The 20,757-nt window shown below is 36.0% G+C and overlaps 1 protein-coding gene across 1 annotated transcript; it reads right to left on the bottom strand.

The window, feature by feature from the left end:
• Positions 1-152: 152 nt before the first annotated feature.
• Positions 153-20,558, bottom strand: LOC125662911 (kelch-like protein 28). Its single transcript, XM_048895256.2, has 9 exons — positions 20,183-20,558; positions 17,639-17,774; positions 4,546-5,434; positions 4,297-4,402; positions 3,977-4,145; positions 3,443-3,763; positions 3,029-3,209; positions 1,017-1,217; positions 153-523 (listed from the first exon to the last, which is right to left on the bottom strand). Exons 1-9 carry the CDS (start codon positions 20,303-20,305, stop codon positions 487-489), a joined length of 2,163 nt encoding a protein of 720 aa, XP_048751213.2. The 5' UTR covers positions 20,306-20,558; the 3' UTR covers positions 153-486.
• Between the last annotated feature and the right edge of the window lie 199 nt (positions 20,559-20,757).

The following is a 20,757-nucleotide window of genomic DNA, read 5'->3' on the forward strand; positions in this document are numbered from 1 at the left end:
CAGAATCGACGCGTTCCATACATATAAACAATGAAAATAGTTGACCGTCACAAACCTTCATAAATGTATAAAACACATGTAGGAAACGTAAAAATTCACGAAGGAAAAAAGGAGGGATGGAAGGATCCTGATAAGAGAGACACAAACAAACATTGGATGCATAAATTTTATTCAACAATAGATTTCAGCTACAATAATTCTGTAAAATCATTACATTTCATGGGGTCCAGTTTTCTAGGATTTTCTGAATACTTTTACTCACAAATTGAAAACCTCATCAAAATAGAAAAAATATATACATCACTGCAGAGAAACCAAAAATATGAAACCACACGAAACTGTACAATTTTGGTATTCCACGAAAATTGGTCCCAACGAATTTTGATGATTCAACATTAACTTCATATATTCAACTATTATTTTTGTATGAATCGATTTCCCATTCACGAATAGAAAGGGCGGGGAAAAGTCCTTCTAAAACATTGATTATGGTTCCTGGTATTTCCCTTCTATTTTCGTCCACCTGAAAGCAACATCACAAATTCTTTTATTCATTGTCACGCTCAAAATAAAAATGTGATACTTTACCGAAAAAGTAGAAAATTTGTTTGAGAATTTAAAATTCGTCTATTTTACAAATAGAAAACAAGAATGATCCTGGCCATATGTATGACGCGGGGAAAGAATCAACAAACTAATGAACTAATGAGACTGTCGGAAATCCGTTCTTTCTGTCTGTTTCAGCCTCATTTCAATCTGAGAGTCTGAGATATAGGTTGTCATTACTAGCATTGTGAGTTTATCAGTTAAAATGACACCAATTTACCTAGTTTTCGGGGTTGGGGAAGACAATGAAACCAAATGATCAACGAATAAAAGAATTAACACGAGACTTGCATTAATTTACGTTAAAAGGTGGGGTGTTTTTTGTCCTTGTTTTTTCTTGGTTTGTTGACAAAATCACGAAATTCGGTGCCAACAAATGTAAAAGAAAACACAGTATATGTTGCATTTACTTGTTTGAATCCACATTGTAACACTCCACTGTGTCGAAGACGGAACAAGGTTGGCCATTAGAAAGATGTCCAAATCCACCAGCCAGATAGATATTGCCCTTCTCAGCAGTGGCGCTGGCACCTGCACGTGGTTCTCTGAGGGCTTTCACGGAGAACCAAGAGTTGGATCGTGGATTATAGCACTCCACACTGTTCAGAAGGCTGCAATTCAAAGCAATTCTTACTGAAAATTCCTCTAACTACTGCACATCTAGAGTGAATAGAATTTGAGTCAAAGGACGAAGTTTTTGTACAATAATACATGTATATTTATTTATTTTTACAATTTACATTTCAAAATATGGTCATGAAGTCAAATTTTAAACCAATATGGCAATCATCAAAAGAAAGAGGCCCGCGGAACCAATATGTTTCCAAGCTACCAAGGTTTGTGTGACTGGATTTCTTTATTAATCTTAAAGTATGTTACTATGTGCAGTCCCATATTAAAACAAGGCTGATAATTAATTTATACATGCACACTAATTGAGGATGATTTCATATTAGTTTTGAGGCAAAAGTACAATGTATGTAAATGTTTGCCCTTCCAGCATAGTCATTCAGAATCACGGCCCTAGAAGTTGAAGGGAAATTAATGTAAAAGTCGAAAATTTCCATGGTGAGATAATAAAAAAGAAAGAGATTTATGCTCTCAGTACTATTTTTTTTTATGATCTTGGAATATGACATAACAAAGTTTGTGATTACAATTTCCATGTAAATTGTCTTACCTGCAAAATTCAGTTTTATGCCAAAAAATAATGGGTTCATATCTTCTACCAAAACTTGAAACATTGACATATAAAGCCTAAAATAACTCAATTCAACGCAAGGTGCCCCCTTTCTGAACCCCCAAAACGTGTACAGGTACTTATCTTTGGCCTTGTGGGAATCTATATGTTTGTGATGTTTGTGATAAAGTGAATAACAGAATTATTGATTCTTTGCTAAAAATTAAGGATAATTCATATAAAACTTCTGTTTTGTTGAAATAGATGTAAATAATCCTCAAAATTAGAGATGATTTCTACTGTTAGTGAACTTTTAGTCTTTTGCGGCCATTTCCGTGTAAATAAACTGTACTTGTATTGTCGCCTGGTAATGGAGGCCATGACTTTTACGTCAGATTAAGCTATTTCTCTAGCACAATAGTTGCCTGTTCCTAAAATTTGGGAATAGGGCTGAATCTCGGTCCCAATAGGGTATTGACATATCTCTCAGTCTGTTGATTTAAGCATTTCAATGTCTGATCAATATCGGATGCAAAATTCAAATTGATGTCGAAGAGGATGAAAAAACACAAACTGTTCATTTTTCAGACAGTTAATAAAGTCGGGCAGTATTTTGGGGTTTATTTTTGTCAGTCCATTGGGAGAGGGCAAACAAGCAACCTTTTAAAGGTAGCCTCATTTTCATACGTATTCACGAGGATTTCTGTTTTTCAGACTTCCACGTGTTTTTTTTTTAAACTTTCTTTAATACCGTGCATTAAAAGTAAATTCATATGAATGTAGGTTCACAAAACCCGATATTGACATACAAATTAATGAAACAAAAATTAGGTTATTTGATTTGAACAGTCTTTACTGTGTAGATAGATATCCGCAGAACAAACTTAGATGCACAGTGCCAAGAGCTCCACAAACACACGGACATACAATGTACTTCAGAACACCCCGAGGGAACCGTTGGGTGACTGTCAGGAAATGATTCATCCCTAGGTATCCACGATAAGATGAAATTTTATGTAACTGCACTAAGTAAAACAAGTGTTCTTACGAATAAATTAATATTATGAACTTACACAAAACTTTAAATCGAATGCATATTCACACCGAGTCAATTCCTGATATAATGACGACAGCTGGCATCGGTAACATGTTAAATACTGATAGCCATAAATTCAATAAAAATGAACAAAACATATCAAGTTCCCTGATACATGAATAGAAATTAAATTACAGATAACCCACCGATTGCCTTCCCCAATTCCTCCAATAGCATAGATAAGGCCATCCTCTATACAGAGTGCATGCTGCATTCTGGCAACTCTCATAGGAGCAAGAGACTTCCATCGTTTGGTTTCATAGCTGTACATCAGCACCTCCTTTCCAGGGCACGGTATATACTCCTCGCCATTGTACATGCTCCCACCTAGTAGTATACATAAACATGTCTGACAGAAAATATACTCCTAGTAGTATACACAAACATGTCTGACAGAGAATACACTCCTAGTACAGTTTACTATATCATCATCATCATCATCATCAGAATCCTGATTCCCTATTACTTTTTCCCACCTCTGTGTTATATTAATGATCGAATTGTCAGTTTTTCAAATGATTGAAATGTAGGTAGCAGACAGAGATTGCGGATCTACTCACCAATCATATACCAGTTGCTTCCTCCCCAGATCATGGAGTGTTTCTTCTCCGTCTCGTGATTTCTGCTAAATCTCCCCTGGGTGTGCTCTACACTCCTCCCTTCCTGTTGTTTCCTGTCTTTTTCTCTGGCAGCGAAATTCCGATCAGCCTCCTCTCTCCTGCTCTGCTCTCTAGGACTTTTTCCTTCCTTCATCAGGAGCTTTTCCTTCACCTTACTTTTTCTCAGCTGAGTATCAGCCTCCATTCTTGAAACGGAATCCTGTTGCGTTCTTGGTTTTTTTCTTTGCGTATGCTCTGTTTTCTCGGACACGATGGCCGCGGCTGAAAAAAATTATGCCCACGGAATACATTATAACATCATAGTTTTCCCCATACATACTGTACGTAAGCTAAATTTACTTGAAATCTTTAAGATAAATTTACAATGCCATTGAATATATCAGAAAAACATTATTTAGGAAGTAGAACAGATTCTTCAGTTCAGCTCCACTTATCTCGGTGTGTTCAATGTTTTTACAGAGCTTTAGAATTTACATTTTGATTTCCTGTACTGTTGAACGACATATTCGTCGGACAGAGTGGACGAGCTCATACTCCGCATGTAAGCATGCGTGTTGAAGTCACGTGCCATATCCTCTGGCATGTGACTAACCTCAACCGCAACATCAGGGTAGATATATTCATTGTTTGAGCTAGAATTTTTCTGGAAAAACAGCAACAAAGGAAAGATAGGAAGGAGAGGTTAGATGAAATCAGAAAATGCAAATACATTTGGCATGCAAAGATATTGTATTAAAGAACAAAAAATAACAGAGCAAAATGCAAAACTCCAAAGATCAACCTATAAAACTCACGTGTAGGTAGCTGCTGATACTAGTGCTGCTGTTGGCAGTGTTTCTCTGTTCTGGAACCTCAAACTCCAAAGGATCATGTTCCTCAAGCGATATAGAGGTCTGAACCCTATGTTAGAGATAACAATGCGTCTATGACAATTCAAATACCGGTGACATATCGACTAGATCTACATGTTTTTGTATATCCATTCAGTTTTGCAATAAACTTTGTTTTGCAATTGAACAAAATAATTTTTAAAATGTGTTTACCAGTTGGCTATGGTTATCATCTCCATGCAGTGGGTGCTACTTCTCAACATAGGGCACTTTTTGTAACACATGAACAACTCTTTGTTTGACATCAATGGGAACCGAATGCATTCCATTATCCTCTCCAAATGTTGGGATCTCTCCTCAGAATCATGATGGTTCATCCAGCTCACTCCAGCATAAAATACATCCATTTCTGACTCGACAGATAACATGTCGTGGGACAAAACCATGCAAATAGTGTCAACATCTAGATCGAAGAAAGCTTTACATTCTTTGGCTTGGATGAAGTTCTTTGCGATCATTTTCATTATAAAGTCACAAAACTCAATGTCTGCTCCTCTCGTTATGATCGGCAGTAACTTCAATAATTCTTCATTATCAAGTTGTAAAACCTTCTTGAAACACAAGTTTTTAATTCCTTCCACACAAAATACCCTTGCCAGCTTCATCAGGTCAGGAATTTCACAAGTTTTGACCGTGATTCTCCCGCTATACATGTACTCTAAAAACAGCTTTACGGATTTCTGTGACACCCCTCTGACCACAACTTGCTTTGGGGATCTGGGATCCAACGTAAACTCCTCATTTTCAAATATTTCGGCAAAATATGGACTATGACACGACAGCACAACTTTGTGTAAGGGAATCATTTCATTTCCAACCCGGAAACAAATGTCACAGACTATTCCATTCAGATAGCTGTCTCTGATGTATGAGCCTACCCGAGCATAGTGATGCTGCACTTGATTGAGCACATTCCTAGACTGTCCAGCATTGACGTCTGACTGCCGAGACTCAACTGAAAGCTGACTGATTTCACTGTCTGACAATCGTGAACTCATCATACTTGAGGGAGGGGGAGGTGTTTGATTTTGATTTCTATCATCTGTGAGTGAAACACATGAATATGATTAATGTGATATTAGATTTCCATCAGCGTATTCAAACGTTGCTGATACAATTTGTGGCAGTCAGGTATTAGAATGTATATACAAATGACCATAAGATCATTACATGCACTATTAATTTGTATGCGCATTTATGTCGCAATTCGTTACTTACCTACCCTTCGTTTCGTACCCTTCCAATGAAGTGTAAAAATTATGAAAGTTGGAATGGTAAAGGTAATGTCGTACATCTGTGTACTTGAATGCATGTACTAGTAATAGGTAACATGAAAATGTTATTATTGATGTTTATTGACTAGTCGTATCTACAGAGCAACATGATAACAAGCTTTAAAAGCTGCATCATCGCTAACTCCGCAAGATCTGCGACATTGTTAACACATAATATAGCATTGTAAATCTAACAAGAGGCTCACCAACACTTCGAGCACCTGCCAAGTTATATTTTCCTACATGAAAGATACATAGATAAAACATACATTAAATCATCATTATGGCTCCTTCCTATTAGCCGAAGTGTGAGCTGTCATGAATCTATACAAGGGCAGCATAATATATATATATATATATATATATATATATATATATATATATATATATATATTATATATATATACACACACACATGTATATATGAAATGACCAATGACATGAACAACCAGATTGTCAAATTTTCGGGACGACCTGTCCCTTCTTCAGAACAAACGAAAAGAATTACATAATTGTGGCCAATATTAACAGAGAATAATAACAAAAACTACATATAAATACATCTAGCACTACAGCTACACTAATCTAAAAACGTATTTACAACGTAGACTACATGTTTTGGGTTTTTTGTGTGTTTTCTGGGTTTTTTGTTTTTGTTTTTTGGTTTTTAGGCTTGCCAATCAATGCTAAAAGCGGAACGAATTACGACATAGTTTTAACATACTAATTAATGTTCCCCAATCTAATCTAAAATCAAACTTCTTAGATCCGTGCCGTATACTCTTACTCAGAGGTATACGGTGCGGATCTATAAAAAAAAAAAAAAAAAAAAAAAAAAAAAAGTTATATTAATTAGATTGTAATGTTCCTGTTTTGAGATTATAAAATAACGTCATTGTAAAACTTAGAATCATATTGTGGCCCCGTTCTGGCACTCGGAGCTCCTCGCGTAGCTCGTACCACCCACACTGTCTGTGTGAAGCGTACCGGAATCATCCGAGAATTGTCGATTCACGTCCTGGACTGGGGGTAGGGGGTGGGGGTTGTAAACAAACGTAAAAACGCTTGTATATATCATTTCCCCAGTTTGCATCCTCGTGGTTCTTAAAAAGAAGCTTTTAGATGAGTTTTCTATGTACTCGCGTGTGAACTTTAATTCGTCATTAAGGTCCATCTCTAGCACCGGGGCGTGGTTTAAACAAACTTGAATTAGCATTATATAAGGAAGCTGTCATGTAAGGTTTGGATTTTCTATTCTTGAGAAGATTTTTAAAACGGTCCATCCTATTTCCCATTTAACATCTTGGACAGAACAAATTTGAATTTCCTTTACTCAAGGATACTGTTTGCCAAGTCGTTTTGAAAAAGAATTTGAAAATCGGAAAAAATCGCAGAAAAACGACAAATAAAAAAGACGGGAACACTTTGATAAAAAAAAAAAAATGAAGTTCCACGAAATATACATTTATTACATCTTTTATGGGGCAGGGGAAGGTGAATTTTGCTCAACCACACGAGTCCACTTGGTCAAGCCGAACTTGTAATAACTGAATCGCCACTAGAAAAGAACATGGTCCTTCCGCCTAGTCAAAAGTTTGTTTGATCGTAAATGTTCATTTTAAAAATTGTCTTTCAACATTTAAGATTCTTTCTAGTCCAATAATATTCCAGTACTGATACCAAAATCCGAGTGTTCGCCAGTAGAGTTAAAGTCTTCATAGATACATTACAACTGAACTAAACAAAATCAGAGTGTTCGCCAGTAGAGTTAAATTAAAGTCTTGATAGATACAAATGACCTAAACAAACATAGGTGAAATATTTTTAAAAGAATGATTAAACAGTTTATTATTTTCAATGCTCTAAAGTGTGTAGAAATTTTATGGATATATTTTACTAATGTTGCTGGTTCGTTGTTATTTCTATGCATTAATTTCATTTACTCGAGGTTAATGACAGTTTTCTGAACAGAATAAGCTGGTGAAAAAAATATTGATATTGCGCTGAAAATCATTGCACCACGTAAATTCAGCAAACTAACAACTTGAGCAACTTTATGACAAACGGAATGATTTCAGCTTCTCTATCGTCTACTTCCCATATTTATGTAGCAATATTCCATTATCACCTGCATATGGTGTTTATATCTCTCAACTGATTCGATACGCAACAGCTTGTTCTGCTTATGGTCAGTTTTTAAATCGAAGCAGGCTGCTGACAAACAAGTTGATTGTGCAACAGTCTCGTTTAAAGTCAGCATTTTGCAAATTCTATGGTCGTTATAACGATCTAGTTTGCCAATACAACCTATCATTGGGTCAAATGCTGTCTGACGTGTTTCATACCGATTGTTAGACCGTTCTTGGCACCCTGATTTTGACTACGGATAACTCCATTTACCTGATCAAGATATAGGGCTCACGGCAGGTGTCGCCCGTTGACAGGGGATGCTTACTCCTCCTAGGCATCTGATCTCACCTCTAGTGTATCCAGGGGTCCGTGTTTGCCCAACTCTCTATTTTGTATTGCTTATAGGAGTTACGAGATTAATCATTAATCAATGTTTGTTATCTTCACCTCTCAATACAGAATATCAAGAATACCTTACTTTTACCATGAGAAGGCGAAATTCGTAAAATCAGTGATTGCAAGTTATCTTTAGGTGCATGAAGTAAATTTTTGGTACTTAGAATATAATTTTCTTTCACTGGGAGCATTTTGTGTAATAATTCTGTGACTTTGAAAGTAGTATGCTGAGATTGTGATAAGGCATGCTGTAGGAAAATGTGATAATGGTATGTTGTAGGAGAATGTGATAATGGTATGTTGTAGGAGAATGTGATAATGGTATGTTGTAGGAGAATGTGATAATGGTATGCTGTCTGGGAATGTGATAATGGTGTGTTGTAGGAGAATGTGATAATGGTATGTTGTCTGGGAATGTGATAATGGTGTGTTGTAGGAGAATGTGATAATGGTATGCTGTCTGGGAATGTGATAATGGTATGTTGTAGTAAGAGAATGTGATATTGGTATGTTGTAGGAGAATGTGATAATGATTTGTTGTAGGATAATGTGATAATGGTATGCTGTCTATGAATGTGATAATGGTATGCTGTCTGGGAATGTGATAATGGTATGTTGTAGGAAACTGTGATAATGGTATGCTGTCTGGGAATGTGATAATGGTATGTTGTAGGAGAATGTGATAATGGTTTGTTGTAGGAGAATGTGATAATGGTATATTGTAGGAGAATGTGATAATGGTATGCTGTCTGGGAATGTGATAATGGTATGTTGCAGGAGAATGTGATAATGGTATGTTGTAGGAGAATGTGATAATGGTTTGTTGTAGGAGAATGTGATTAATGGTATATTGTAGGAGAATGTGATAATGGTATGTTGTAGGAGAATTTGATAATGGTATGTTGCAGGAGAATGTGATAATGGTATGTTGTAGGAGAATGTGATAATGGTGTGTTGTAAGAGAATGTGATAATGGTATGCTGTCTGGGAATGTGATAATGGTATGTTGTAGGAAAAGGTGATAATGGTATGTTGTAGGAGAATGTGGTAATGGTATGTTGTAGGAGAATGTGATAATGGTATGCTGTCTGGGAATGTGATAATGGTATGTTGTCTGGGAATGTGATAATGGTATGTTGTAGGAGAATGTGATAATGGTATGCTGTCTGGGAATGTGATAATGGTATGTTGTAGGAAAATGTGATAATGGTATGCTGTCTGGGAATGTGATAATGGTATGTTGTCTGGGAATGTGATAATGGTATGTTGTAGGAGAATGTGATAATGGTATGCTGTCTGGGAATGTGATAATGGTATGTTGTAGGAAAATGTGATAATGGTATGTTGTCTGGGAATGTGATAATGGTATGTTGTCTGGGAATGTGATAATGGTATGTTGTAGGAAAATGTGATAATGGTATGCTGTCTGGGAATGTAATAATGGTGAGTTGTAGGAGAATGTGATAATGGTATGCTGTCTGGGAATGTGATAATGGTATGTTGTAGGAAAATGTGATAATGGTATGCTGTCTGGGAATGTGATAATGGCATGTTGTCTGGGAATATGATAATGGTATGTTGTAGGAAAATGTGATAATGGTATGTTGTAGGAGAATGTGATAATGGTATGCTGTCTGGGAATGTGATACTGGTATGCTGTCTGGGAATGTGATAATGGTATGTTGTAGGAAAATGTGATAATGGTATGTTGTAGGAGAATGTGATAATGGTATGTTGTAGGAGAATGTGATAATGGTATGCTGTCTGGGAATGTGATAATGGTATGTTGTAGGAAAATGTGATAATGGTATGCTGTCTGGGAATGTAATAATGGTGAGTTGTAGGAGAATGTGATAATGGTATGCTGTCTGGGAATGTGATAATGGTATGTTGTAGGAAAATGTGATAATGGTATGCTGTCTTGGAATGTGATAATGGTATTTTGTCTGGGAATGTGATAATGGTATGTTGTAAGAGAATGTGATAATGGTATGCTGTCTGGGAATGTGATAATGGTATGTTGTAGGAGAATGTGATAATGGTTTGTTGTAGGAGAATGTGATAATGGTATATTGTAGGAGAATGTGATAATGGTATGTTGTAGGAGAATGTGATAATGGTATGTTGCAGGAGAATGTGATAATGGTATGTTGTAGGAGAATGTGATAATGGTGTGTTGTAAGAGAATGTGATAATGGTATGCTGTCTGGGAATGTGATAATGGTATGTTGTAGGAAAAGGTGATAATGGTACGCTGTCTGGGATTGTGATAATGGTATGTTGTCTGGGAATGGGATAATGGTATGTTGTAGGAGAATGTGATAATGGCATGTTGTCTGGGGATGTGATAATGGTATGTTGTAGGAAAATGTGATAATGGTATGTTGTAGGAGAATGTGATAATGGTATGTTGTAGGAGAATTTGATAATGGTATGTTGCAGGAGAATGTGATAATGGTATGTTGTAGGAGAATGTGATAATGGTGTGTTGTAAGAGAATGTGATAATGGTATGCTGTCTGGGAATGTGATAATGGTATGTTGTAGGAAAATGTGATAATGGTATGTTGTAGGAGAATGTAGTAATGGTATGTTGTAGGAGAATGTGATAATGGTATGCTGTCTGGGAATGTAATAATGGTGAGTTGTAGGAGAATGTGATAATGGTATGCTGTCTGGGAATGTGATAATGGTATGTTGTAGGAAAATGTGATAATGGTATGCTGTCTGGGAATGTGATAATGACATGTTGTCCGGGAATATGATAATGGTATGTTGTAGGAAAATGTGATAATGGTATGTTGTAGGAGAATGTGATAATGGTATGCTCTCTGGGAATGTGATACTGGTATGCTGTCTGGGAATGTGATAATGGTATGTTGTAGGAAAATGTGATAATGGTATGCTGTCTGGGAATGTAATAATGGTGAGTTGTAGGAGAATGTGATAATGGTATGCTGTCTGGGAATGTGATAATGGTATGTTGTAGGAAAATGTGATAATGGTATGCTGTCTTGGAATGTGATAATGGTATTTTGTCTGGGAATGTGATAATGGTATGTTGTAAGAGAATGTGATAATGGTATGCTGTCTGGGAATGTGATAATGGTATGTTGTAGGAGAATGTGATAATGGTTTGTTGTAGGAGAATGTGATAATGGTATATTGTAGGAGAATGTGATAATGGTATGTTGTAGGAGAATGTGATAATGGTATGTTGCAGGAGAATGTGATAATGGTATGTTGTAGGAGAATGTGATAATGGTGTGTTGTAAGAGAATGTGATAATGGTATGCTGTCTGGGAATGTGATAATGGTATGTTGTAGGAGAATGTGATAATGGTTTGTTGTAGGAGAATGTGATAATGGTATATTGTAGGAGAATGTGATAATGGTATGTTGTAGGAGAATTTGATAATGGTATGTTGCAGGAGAATGTGATAATGGTATGTTGTAGGAGAATGTGATAATGGTGTGTTGTAAGAGAATGTGATAATGGTATGCTGTCTGGGAATGTGATAATGGTATGTTGTAGGAAAAGGTGATAATGGTATGTTGTAGGAGAATGTGGTAATGGTATGTTGTAGGAGAATGTGATAATGGTATGCTGTCTGGGAATGTGATAATGGTATGTTGTCTGGGAATGTGATAATGGTATGTTGTAGGAGAATGTGATAATGGTATGCTGTCTGGGAATGTGATAATGGTATGTTGTAGGAAAATGTGATAATGGTATGCTGTCTGGGAATGTGATAATGGTATGTTGTCTGGGAATGTGATAATGGTATGTTGTAGGAGAATGTGATAATGGTATGCTGTCTGGGAATGTGATAATGGTATGTTGTAGGAAAATGTGATAATGGTATGCTGTCTGGGAATGTGATAATGACATGTTGTCTGGGAATATGATAATGGTATGTTGTAGGAAAATGTGATAATGGTATGTTGTAGGAGAATGTGATAATGGTATGCTGTCTGGGAATGTGATACTGGTATGCTGTCTGGGAATGTGATAATGGTATGTTGTAGGAAAATGTGATAATGGTATGCTGTCTGGGAATGTAATAATGGTGAGTTGTAGGAGAATGTGATAATGGTATGCTGTCTGGGAATGTGATAATGGTATGTTGTAGGAAAATGTGATAATGGTATGCTGTCTGGGAATGTGATAATGGTATTTTGTCTGGGAATGTGATAATGGTATGTTGTAAGAGAATGTGATAATGGTATGCTGTCTGGGAATGTGATAATGGTATGTTGTAGGAGAATGTGATAATGGTTTGTTGTAGGAGAATGTGATAATGGTATATTGTAGGAGAATGTGATAATGGTATGTTGTAGGAGAATGTGATAATGGTATGTTGCAGGAGAATGTGATAATGGTATGTTGTAGGAGAATGTGATAATGGTGTGTTGTAAGAGAATGTGATAATGGTATGCTGTCTGGGAATGTGATAATGGTATGTTGTAGGAGAATGTGATAATGGTTTGTTGTAGGAGAATGTGATAATGGTATATTGTAGGAGAATGTGATAATGGTATGTTGTAAGAGAATTTGATAATGGTATGTTGCAGGAGAATGTGATAATGGTATGTTGTAGGAGAATGTGATAATGGTGTGTTGTAAGAGAATGTGATAATGGTATGCTGTCTGGGAATGTGATAATGGTATGTTGTAGGAAAAGGTGATAATGGTATGTTGTAGGAGAATGTGGTAATGGTATGTTGTAGGAGAATGTGATAATGGTATGCTGTCTGGGAATGTGATAATGGTATATTGTAGGAGAATGTGATAATGGTATGTTGTAGGAGAATTTGATAATGGTATGTTGCAGGAGAATGTGATAATGGTATGTTGTAGGAGAATGTGATAATGGTGTGTTGTAAGAGAATGTGATAATGGTATGCTGTCTGGGAATGTGATAATGACATGTTGTCCGGGAATATGATAATGGTATGTTGTAGGAAAATGTGATAATGGTATGTTGTAGGAGAATGTAATAATGGTATGTTGTAGGAGAATGTGATAATGGTATGCTGTCTGGGAATGTGATAATGGTATGTTGTAGGAGAATGGGATAATGGTATGTTGTAGGAGAATGGGATAATGGTATGCTGTCTGGGAATGTGATAATGGTATGCTGTCTGGGAATGTGATAATGGTATGTTGGAGAATGTAAAAATGGTATGTTGTAGGAAAATGTGATAATGGTATGCTGTCTGGGAATGTGATAATGGTATGCTGTCTGGGAATGTGATAATGGTATGTTGTAGGAGAATGTGATAATGGTATGCTGTCTGGGAATGTGATAATGTTATGTTGTAGGAGAATGTGATAATGATTTGTTGTAGGAGAATGTGATAATGGTATGTTGTAGGAGAATGTGATAATGGTATGTTGTAGGAGAATGTGATATTGGTATGTTGTAGGAGAATTTGATAATGGTATGCTGTAGGAGAATGTGATAATGGTATGCTGCCTGGAAATGCGATAATGGTATGTTGTAGCAGAACATGATAATGGTATGTTGTAGGAGAATTTGATAATGGTATGCTGTAGGAGAATGTGATAATGGTATGCTGCCTGGAAATGCGATAATGGTATGTTGTAGCAGAACATGATAATGGTATGTTGTAGGAGAATGTGATAATGGTATATTGTAGCAGAACATGATAATGGTATGCTGTCTGGTAATGTGATAATGGTATGTTGTAGCAGAACATGATAATGGTATGTTGTACGAGAATGTGATAATGGTATGCTGTAGGAGAATGTGATAATGGTATGTTGTAGGAAAATGTAAGTCCATGGGAGACTATGAGGACTTAGAGAAACTATACGTCATAATGAACAAGTGTTACATGGGGGGGGGGGGGGGGGGGGGGGGATCATAGCAAGATGCATGATTTATAAGGGGAAAAGTTTATTTATTTTTTTTACATATAGTGGATCTTGGCAATGTTTGAACTGCAAAATGTGGAAGACTTGTTTAACTCTAGACTTTCTATCCAGCAATTATTGAATTCAAATAATGGCGAGTTTACCCACTCAATTTCAGTAAATAATATATATCCATTTATTTTAGATATGTATTTTTATTGGTACATAGTCATTTCAAAGCTAAAAACAAAGGTCTTTACTTTTCTTAAACTAAGCACTAAAGAGATTCAATACATTTACAAATGCTAAGATGAGTCATAATCACGTAATAACAAGGAAACAAATGGAGACTGAGTAGTGTGGTCAAGAAAGACAAATCTACTTTTTCTCAGCAGAGTATGTAACTTACAAAAGCATCCTCAAGTAGCCTAGATTCAAGTTTCTTCAAATCATGGCCCTAAGGGTAAGAATGGGGTCACGGTTGATTTTAAGAGTTTTACATAGGAATACCTTGTGATCTGACATTTTAGCTCGCATAGTGGCGGATCCAGGATTTAAAAAAAGAGGGATGGGCATAAATAAAGGTGCATGGAATGACTTTGGATCGCAAAATTTGAGTGTGAACGTATTAATACTTAAAGGGGATCTTGCTCCCAAAATTTTTAACTTTTAAATCGAAAATGGTCAATTCTGAGCAGTTTTGATGCAGGTACCTATAGGAGTTTGGGAGCTCATCCCTGTAAATTTTAATTCAAAAGAAGCAAACTAAACAATTCTTAACAATATTTATTTTCTATGTGCTGATTCTGGAGCTTGCCTCCTAAACTGTTTTGCTTTTAAAGTGAGGTCATCATCACCTACCATGCCTATTGTCTCCGTTCACAGTGGAGATAGTTTAGGTACTCATAGCTAATGATGATAAAATGAAGTAAAATGGTGCATTTCAAGCGAGATTTAACCCTGGGGACCGTGACTGTACTTTCTCCATTCATCTTATTAGTTTAAATTAAATGAAACAAAATGTTTAAGTTTGAGTTATGTTTGACACCTGTAGCCCTACAGGGTTTGGTGGCTTATAGTCACAGGATTACCCTAATAATTATTTTGTACAAAAAGCAATAGTGAATCCTGAGCATCATTCAACCCCTATAAACTGATTCTGGGGCTTCCCTGCTTGCCTAAGATTTTTGCTTAAATAAAAAATATATGCATGTATCTCTAAAAGGGGGTGGGGAGGGGCGAACCCTCATCTACCACTAAATCCACCACTGCAACAAGCATGGGAACTCATTGCTGTCTGTGTTCCTACTAACAGGTTTTCAAGTGACATTTTTCAAAAAATAAGGGCTATTTTTTGGGCAAATTTATCAAAAAATAAGGACCTTTTCTAGGATTTTTAAGGGATTTTTAGACAAAAACAAGAGGTACTGTGAGCAATGTTCACTATAAGAATACCCCCCGCTTACCCCAATCTCCCAAAGGGTGTGGGTAATAGGTATAACTACCTCTTTTCTGAGTGTAAAAAACAAATGGCATGATAAACCGAACCATATTGCTACTTTGATGTCCAGTGCGTGTGAATTTTGACCTTTTGACCCCAAAATCGATAGGGAACATCTTCATCCCATGGGTAGTCCATATGTATGATAAGGTGACTGTAGGTGGAAAGGATAACGCTTTAGAGCCCGGAAACCATATTGCTACTTCGATGTCCAGTGCGCTTGACCTTTTGACCCCAAAATCAATAGGGAACATCTTCATCCCATGGGTAGTCCATATATATGATATGGTGACAGTAGGTGGAAAGGATAATGCTTTAGAGCCCGGAAACCATTGCGTCTACAGACGGACAGATAACCCGATTCCAGTATACCCCCCCCCCCCCCCCCCCCCCCCCCCCCACTTGTTGCGGGGGGTATAATAAGGGTTAAATTTACAAATCAATAGGAAAGAAAAAATGTTTTACTCACCATTTGCAAGAGCAATAATATAATAAGAGGCCCACAGGCCTTATCGGTCACCTGAATACTAGTGAAAAAGTATCACTACTTCCGTGGGCTATGAAATCTAGAAAAAATTTCCTGTTCTGAATATCTAAGCTAAATTCTAATGTTCACCAACAGTATAAAACAAGATGTGTTCTTAAAACTTCACTGCCCTCAAAAGTGCATACACTGATGAAAGGCTTTAAATAATAGGTGTATTAACATTAAAACATCAAAATATATTACTAATTTGGACTCATCCTAAAGTTATAACCCTGGGTTGTGAAATTCACCATTTTTTGTACATCCTTTTCTGCTATTCCTAAGTATGCATTAAGATTTTATACAGTATCAGCAAACTTACACATAAATACTATATACTAAGTTTGGCCCCACCCTGGGGTCAAAACCCTTACTCGCCAGGGGAATATCAAATTTACAATTTTGCTCTATCCATTTAGTTTCAGTTTAATATCAAAAGCACTAAAGAAAATGTTATTTAAGTGTTTTACACATAAACACTATATAACAAGTTTGGCCCCACCCTGGCATCAGAACCCCTACCCCAGGGATCATGAAATTTACAATTTTGGTAGAGGCCTTCCTGCTCTATATCACTATGTATTTAGTTTTTCTTACATGTGTGTGATTCTTGAGAAGAAGATTTTGTAAAATTTGTCAATTTGGGGCAGTTTTTGCCCTGCCCCTAGGGTCCAAGGGGTGCTGGAGTCCTTAAATTTACAATTTATGTCCCCCTTGTCCCAATGATACTTCATACCAAATTTGAAAAGAATTGGACTGGTAGTTATTAAGAAGTTAAAAATGTTTAATTGTTAACGCACTACAACCAATTGCAATAGTTGCAATAGCTAAAAACTAATTACCCACTCAGAAGATCATACCAGTGGTCATCAACAGCCATATTCGGCATTCAGCACAAACCATGATATAATTCAGGTGGACTCCCATGGCTCACAATCAATGCTGAATATAGCTGATATTTTCCATCAAGATGTCTTCTGAGATGTACATTTAATCAACATATTCATTTTCTGAAAGTATACTAAGACTAAATTTAATAAATTCCAACTTTATGTCAGCTTTATGTCAAATTTATTTACACTTTCAAAATTAGAAAATATAGGAATTTCAACAAAAAATTAGGGCTTTTTTAGGATTCTAAAGCTCAAATAAGGAAAATAAGGGCTGTTGTAGAAAAATAAGGAAAATAAGGGCCCGCTTGAAAGCCTGTACTAAATATATGTAACTTTAGATACTTTCCTGTGACCAGTGTCTACTTCCAATAACCTTTGAACATTTTTCGCAAATCTTAAAAGTTAAGAAGACAAACTGCTTTGAACAGAAAATCTCACACGAGCCCTAAGGTTCAGTGAGCTTTATACTAATTGTTGCGATGACTTAATCCTACTGTAACAGTCTGCAAGATTTATGATTATCTTGGAATCTTATCTACAAGATGTGTAACATCTACCAAACACACCAGCTTATACACACAACAGACTTGTATAGTAACACTGTAGGTACTATAGTACATGTATGTACATCATCCTGTATACTTGCCCCAGTAGTCGTTATCCTCTGTCCATGACATGCTGTTGGATGGGGTGGAATTCAGGGACCGACTGTCTACAGACGTTCTTTGCTCAGGAATTTTGGGCATCGTTGGGCCCTGGGCTTGAGCCGTTATTTTGGCTGCCTGGTTAATACAGTATAATGATTATGGATGTAGGTTTACACAAAATTCAAAGATGCTTGAAGACAGGAATCCCCACCCCCACTACTTGATTTTTAAAATAGAGAATACCTTTATAAAGAAAAGAAATTAACTAGGTTATTGTACATAGCGAAAATCATTATTAGTGGGAAAAGAGGGAGGGGCATTCCTCAGAGAAGATAACTTCACAAAGTTGTCTAAATTTTTTATACCGGTAGAAGGCTAATCTCTAAAGCTTACAAAAAGCGTGAAACGATTACATGGATCAAAAGAAGGATGATATAAACCGAGAATTCACACACTTCAGAGAAATTATTGCCACCATAAAAAAAAATTATCAAAAAAGGGGGGGGGGGGTGTAGTAATATCCATACTTCAGGTGCCTGTGAGAGAAATAAACTTCAAAGAAGTTTTTTTTAACCCAAACTCTAAATTGGGGGTGGGTGGGGATGGAGTAACTTTTAATTGATATCAGCTTAACATGTCAAGCTAAGCCTATATTTATCACCGTTCAATATACCAAATACTACTATCAAAATTAAAAATAAATAAAAAATGAAGGACAAGTGTATGTATTGGGGGAAGGTCATTATTTTAACATGCACTTTGGAAGATCTATAACCTTACTTTGCATTTTAAATGAAAAAATAACGGAAAATGAACGATGTTGAAAGGAGTGACACCCTTTCCTCTCATTTCTACGCACCTGAGACCACATGAACTGATAATTTTGTGTGTAACAATAATAGTAGGGGTCTATAGATACCATGCCCTAGCTCCCCTAATAAAAAGCACTTTATTTCATTTTGTTCTTTGTAATAGGGGTTGCATGGTATATATTCATGCCATTATTATTACAAACAAAATTATTGGTTCCTGTGAGACTGCTGAATTGTCAACTGGCTAAACACGCCGTGAAGGGTTTAAATGGTAGAACAGGTACAGGTCTAAGTCCTAACAAATATGTGTTAGGTCTATTTCAAAATATGGTACATTAATTTTTCACCAGTCAAGGGCCCTCAGGAGGCACATACAATTTTAACAATTAAACATTATAACTACATGATGATACTATATACACATGTATACCATACACAACATGCATATAGTGATTTTTCTACATTTTTTACAAGGGTCCTGTGGTTTTCGAATTGGGAAAAATTGTCGACATTTCAGTCAAATTGGGAAAAATCAATTTTATCGTAAATAAGGTTTAAAATCATATCAAACATTATATTATCTTTATTTTACACATCTAATTTTCTTTAACCTTCTAAAATCTTCAACTCTTCTATCCAAATCATTATAATTTCCATAACTCTTTGTTAAGTCGTATGTATATAATTCACATCGAATGTTTATATTCTAATTTCAAATACATTTTTCTTTCATAATTTTATCATTGCGAAAAATGCAAGCTAAATTGGGAAAAAATTGACAATTTTTAGGAGGGGAAAGGGCCGAAATTCGGACCCAAAATGGGCCTTAAAAATCACTGGCATATATCAAAGATTGGTTTGGAATTGGCTCGTAATAATACTGACTGAAAATGCAATGTACAACAAGGATGCTATATGGGAGGTAAAGTGAAACAATATTATAAAATGTCCCGAACACGGAGGGTACCAAGGAACGGTACCTGTGCCAAGTCGATCAGACTGGCAGTCTTGTTCGAGACAGCCTCTTTATAGTACACAATTTTAACATTCATATTACTACATGATACCTTACACACATATACCATACACATATGTTTATGCACTGCACAACAAGGATGCTATATGGGAAGTAAATGAGATATTAGTATAAAATGTTGTCCCGAACACAGAGGGTACCAAGGGACAGTGCCAGTTCCAAGTCATTCAGTCTAATACCCTATAAGTTATCAAGACAGCTTGTCTATAGCCTAGATATCTTTATTTGAAAGCAACAAAGAGTAAATTATGTTTACAAATTATGTATACTAGTAGTTAATATTCTTGTTTTTAAAATAATTTTACTGATGTTTTTAAGTATTTGCCATGAGCCAGATCAACTTTTGATCATTGTTCATGTTACAAATGTTCTTACAGCAGTTATTCACCAGTTCATATAAAACATTTCTTTCCTCCTTAAACGAGAACATGATAGTAAAAACTATTTTTCATCAGGTATATATATTGGTATGACATCTTGTACAGTGTCTATCTTGTCTAGGAATGCCTTGCTATCGACCTCTTTCAATATTTAATCTACATGTATGAGCTGATATGCTAAAGCGTGTAAAACTTATCTGCTCAAAATGTTTAAGCAATTCTAAATATTAGGGCATTTTAAAATGTTCTTCATCCACATACATATATTTGTAAACGAAGCAACTTTCTGCAAGAAAGATCAAGCTTAATATTTACCTGGTTTTTCCTTCTTGCTTCCCAACAAGCTTGTGGGTCAGCATCCTCTTTAGAGAAAAAACTGTAGATATTGCGTTCTACCTCAATCACACGTGGTGGGTACGGTCGAAAAGCACTCGACATTTTTTACTTGCAGTGGCACGTAACTAAACAATATGGAACACACTTTGGCTTTTTCTGCTTCAATCTAGTACTCTAATATTGATGTGAGAATATATTGGTAACCATATAGGACTGTCTATGACGTAACTATGGAAATCTGAATCTGTCCGCGCATGAAACTTCGACACCGGATGTAGTTTTAATGGCCAAGGCTAATTAACGAAAAATAAAATGAAATGAAAAACGAAATAGATAAATAAAGAAAATGTGACAACAGGCCTATTGCATACTGATATAAATGTTGATGATAAAGGGTAAAGATAAATTCAAAAATAAAATGAAAGTATTTCTTTAAATTCATGCTTATAGCATACTTATAGAAATATACATCTAACTATTAAAGTGACTTTAGATAAAATTTATCCTAATATCGAAACGTTCGTTCAATCCCTCAGCATGTATACTACACGTTT

The sequence above is a fragment of the Ostrea edulis genome, chromosome 8, assembly GCF_947568905.1.
Source record: "Ostrea edulis chromosome 8, xbOstEdul1.1, whole genome shotgun sequence".
Lineage (NCBI taxonomy): Eukaryota > Metazoa > Mollusca > Bivalvia > Ostreida > Ostreidae > Ostrea > Ostrea edulis.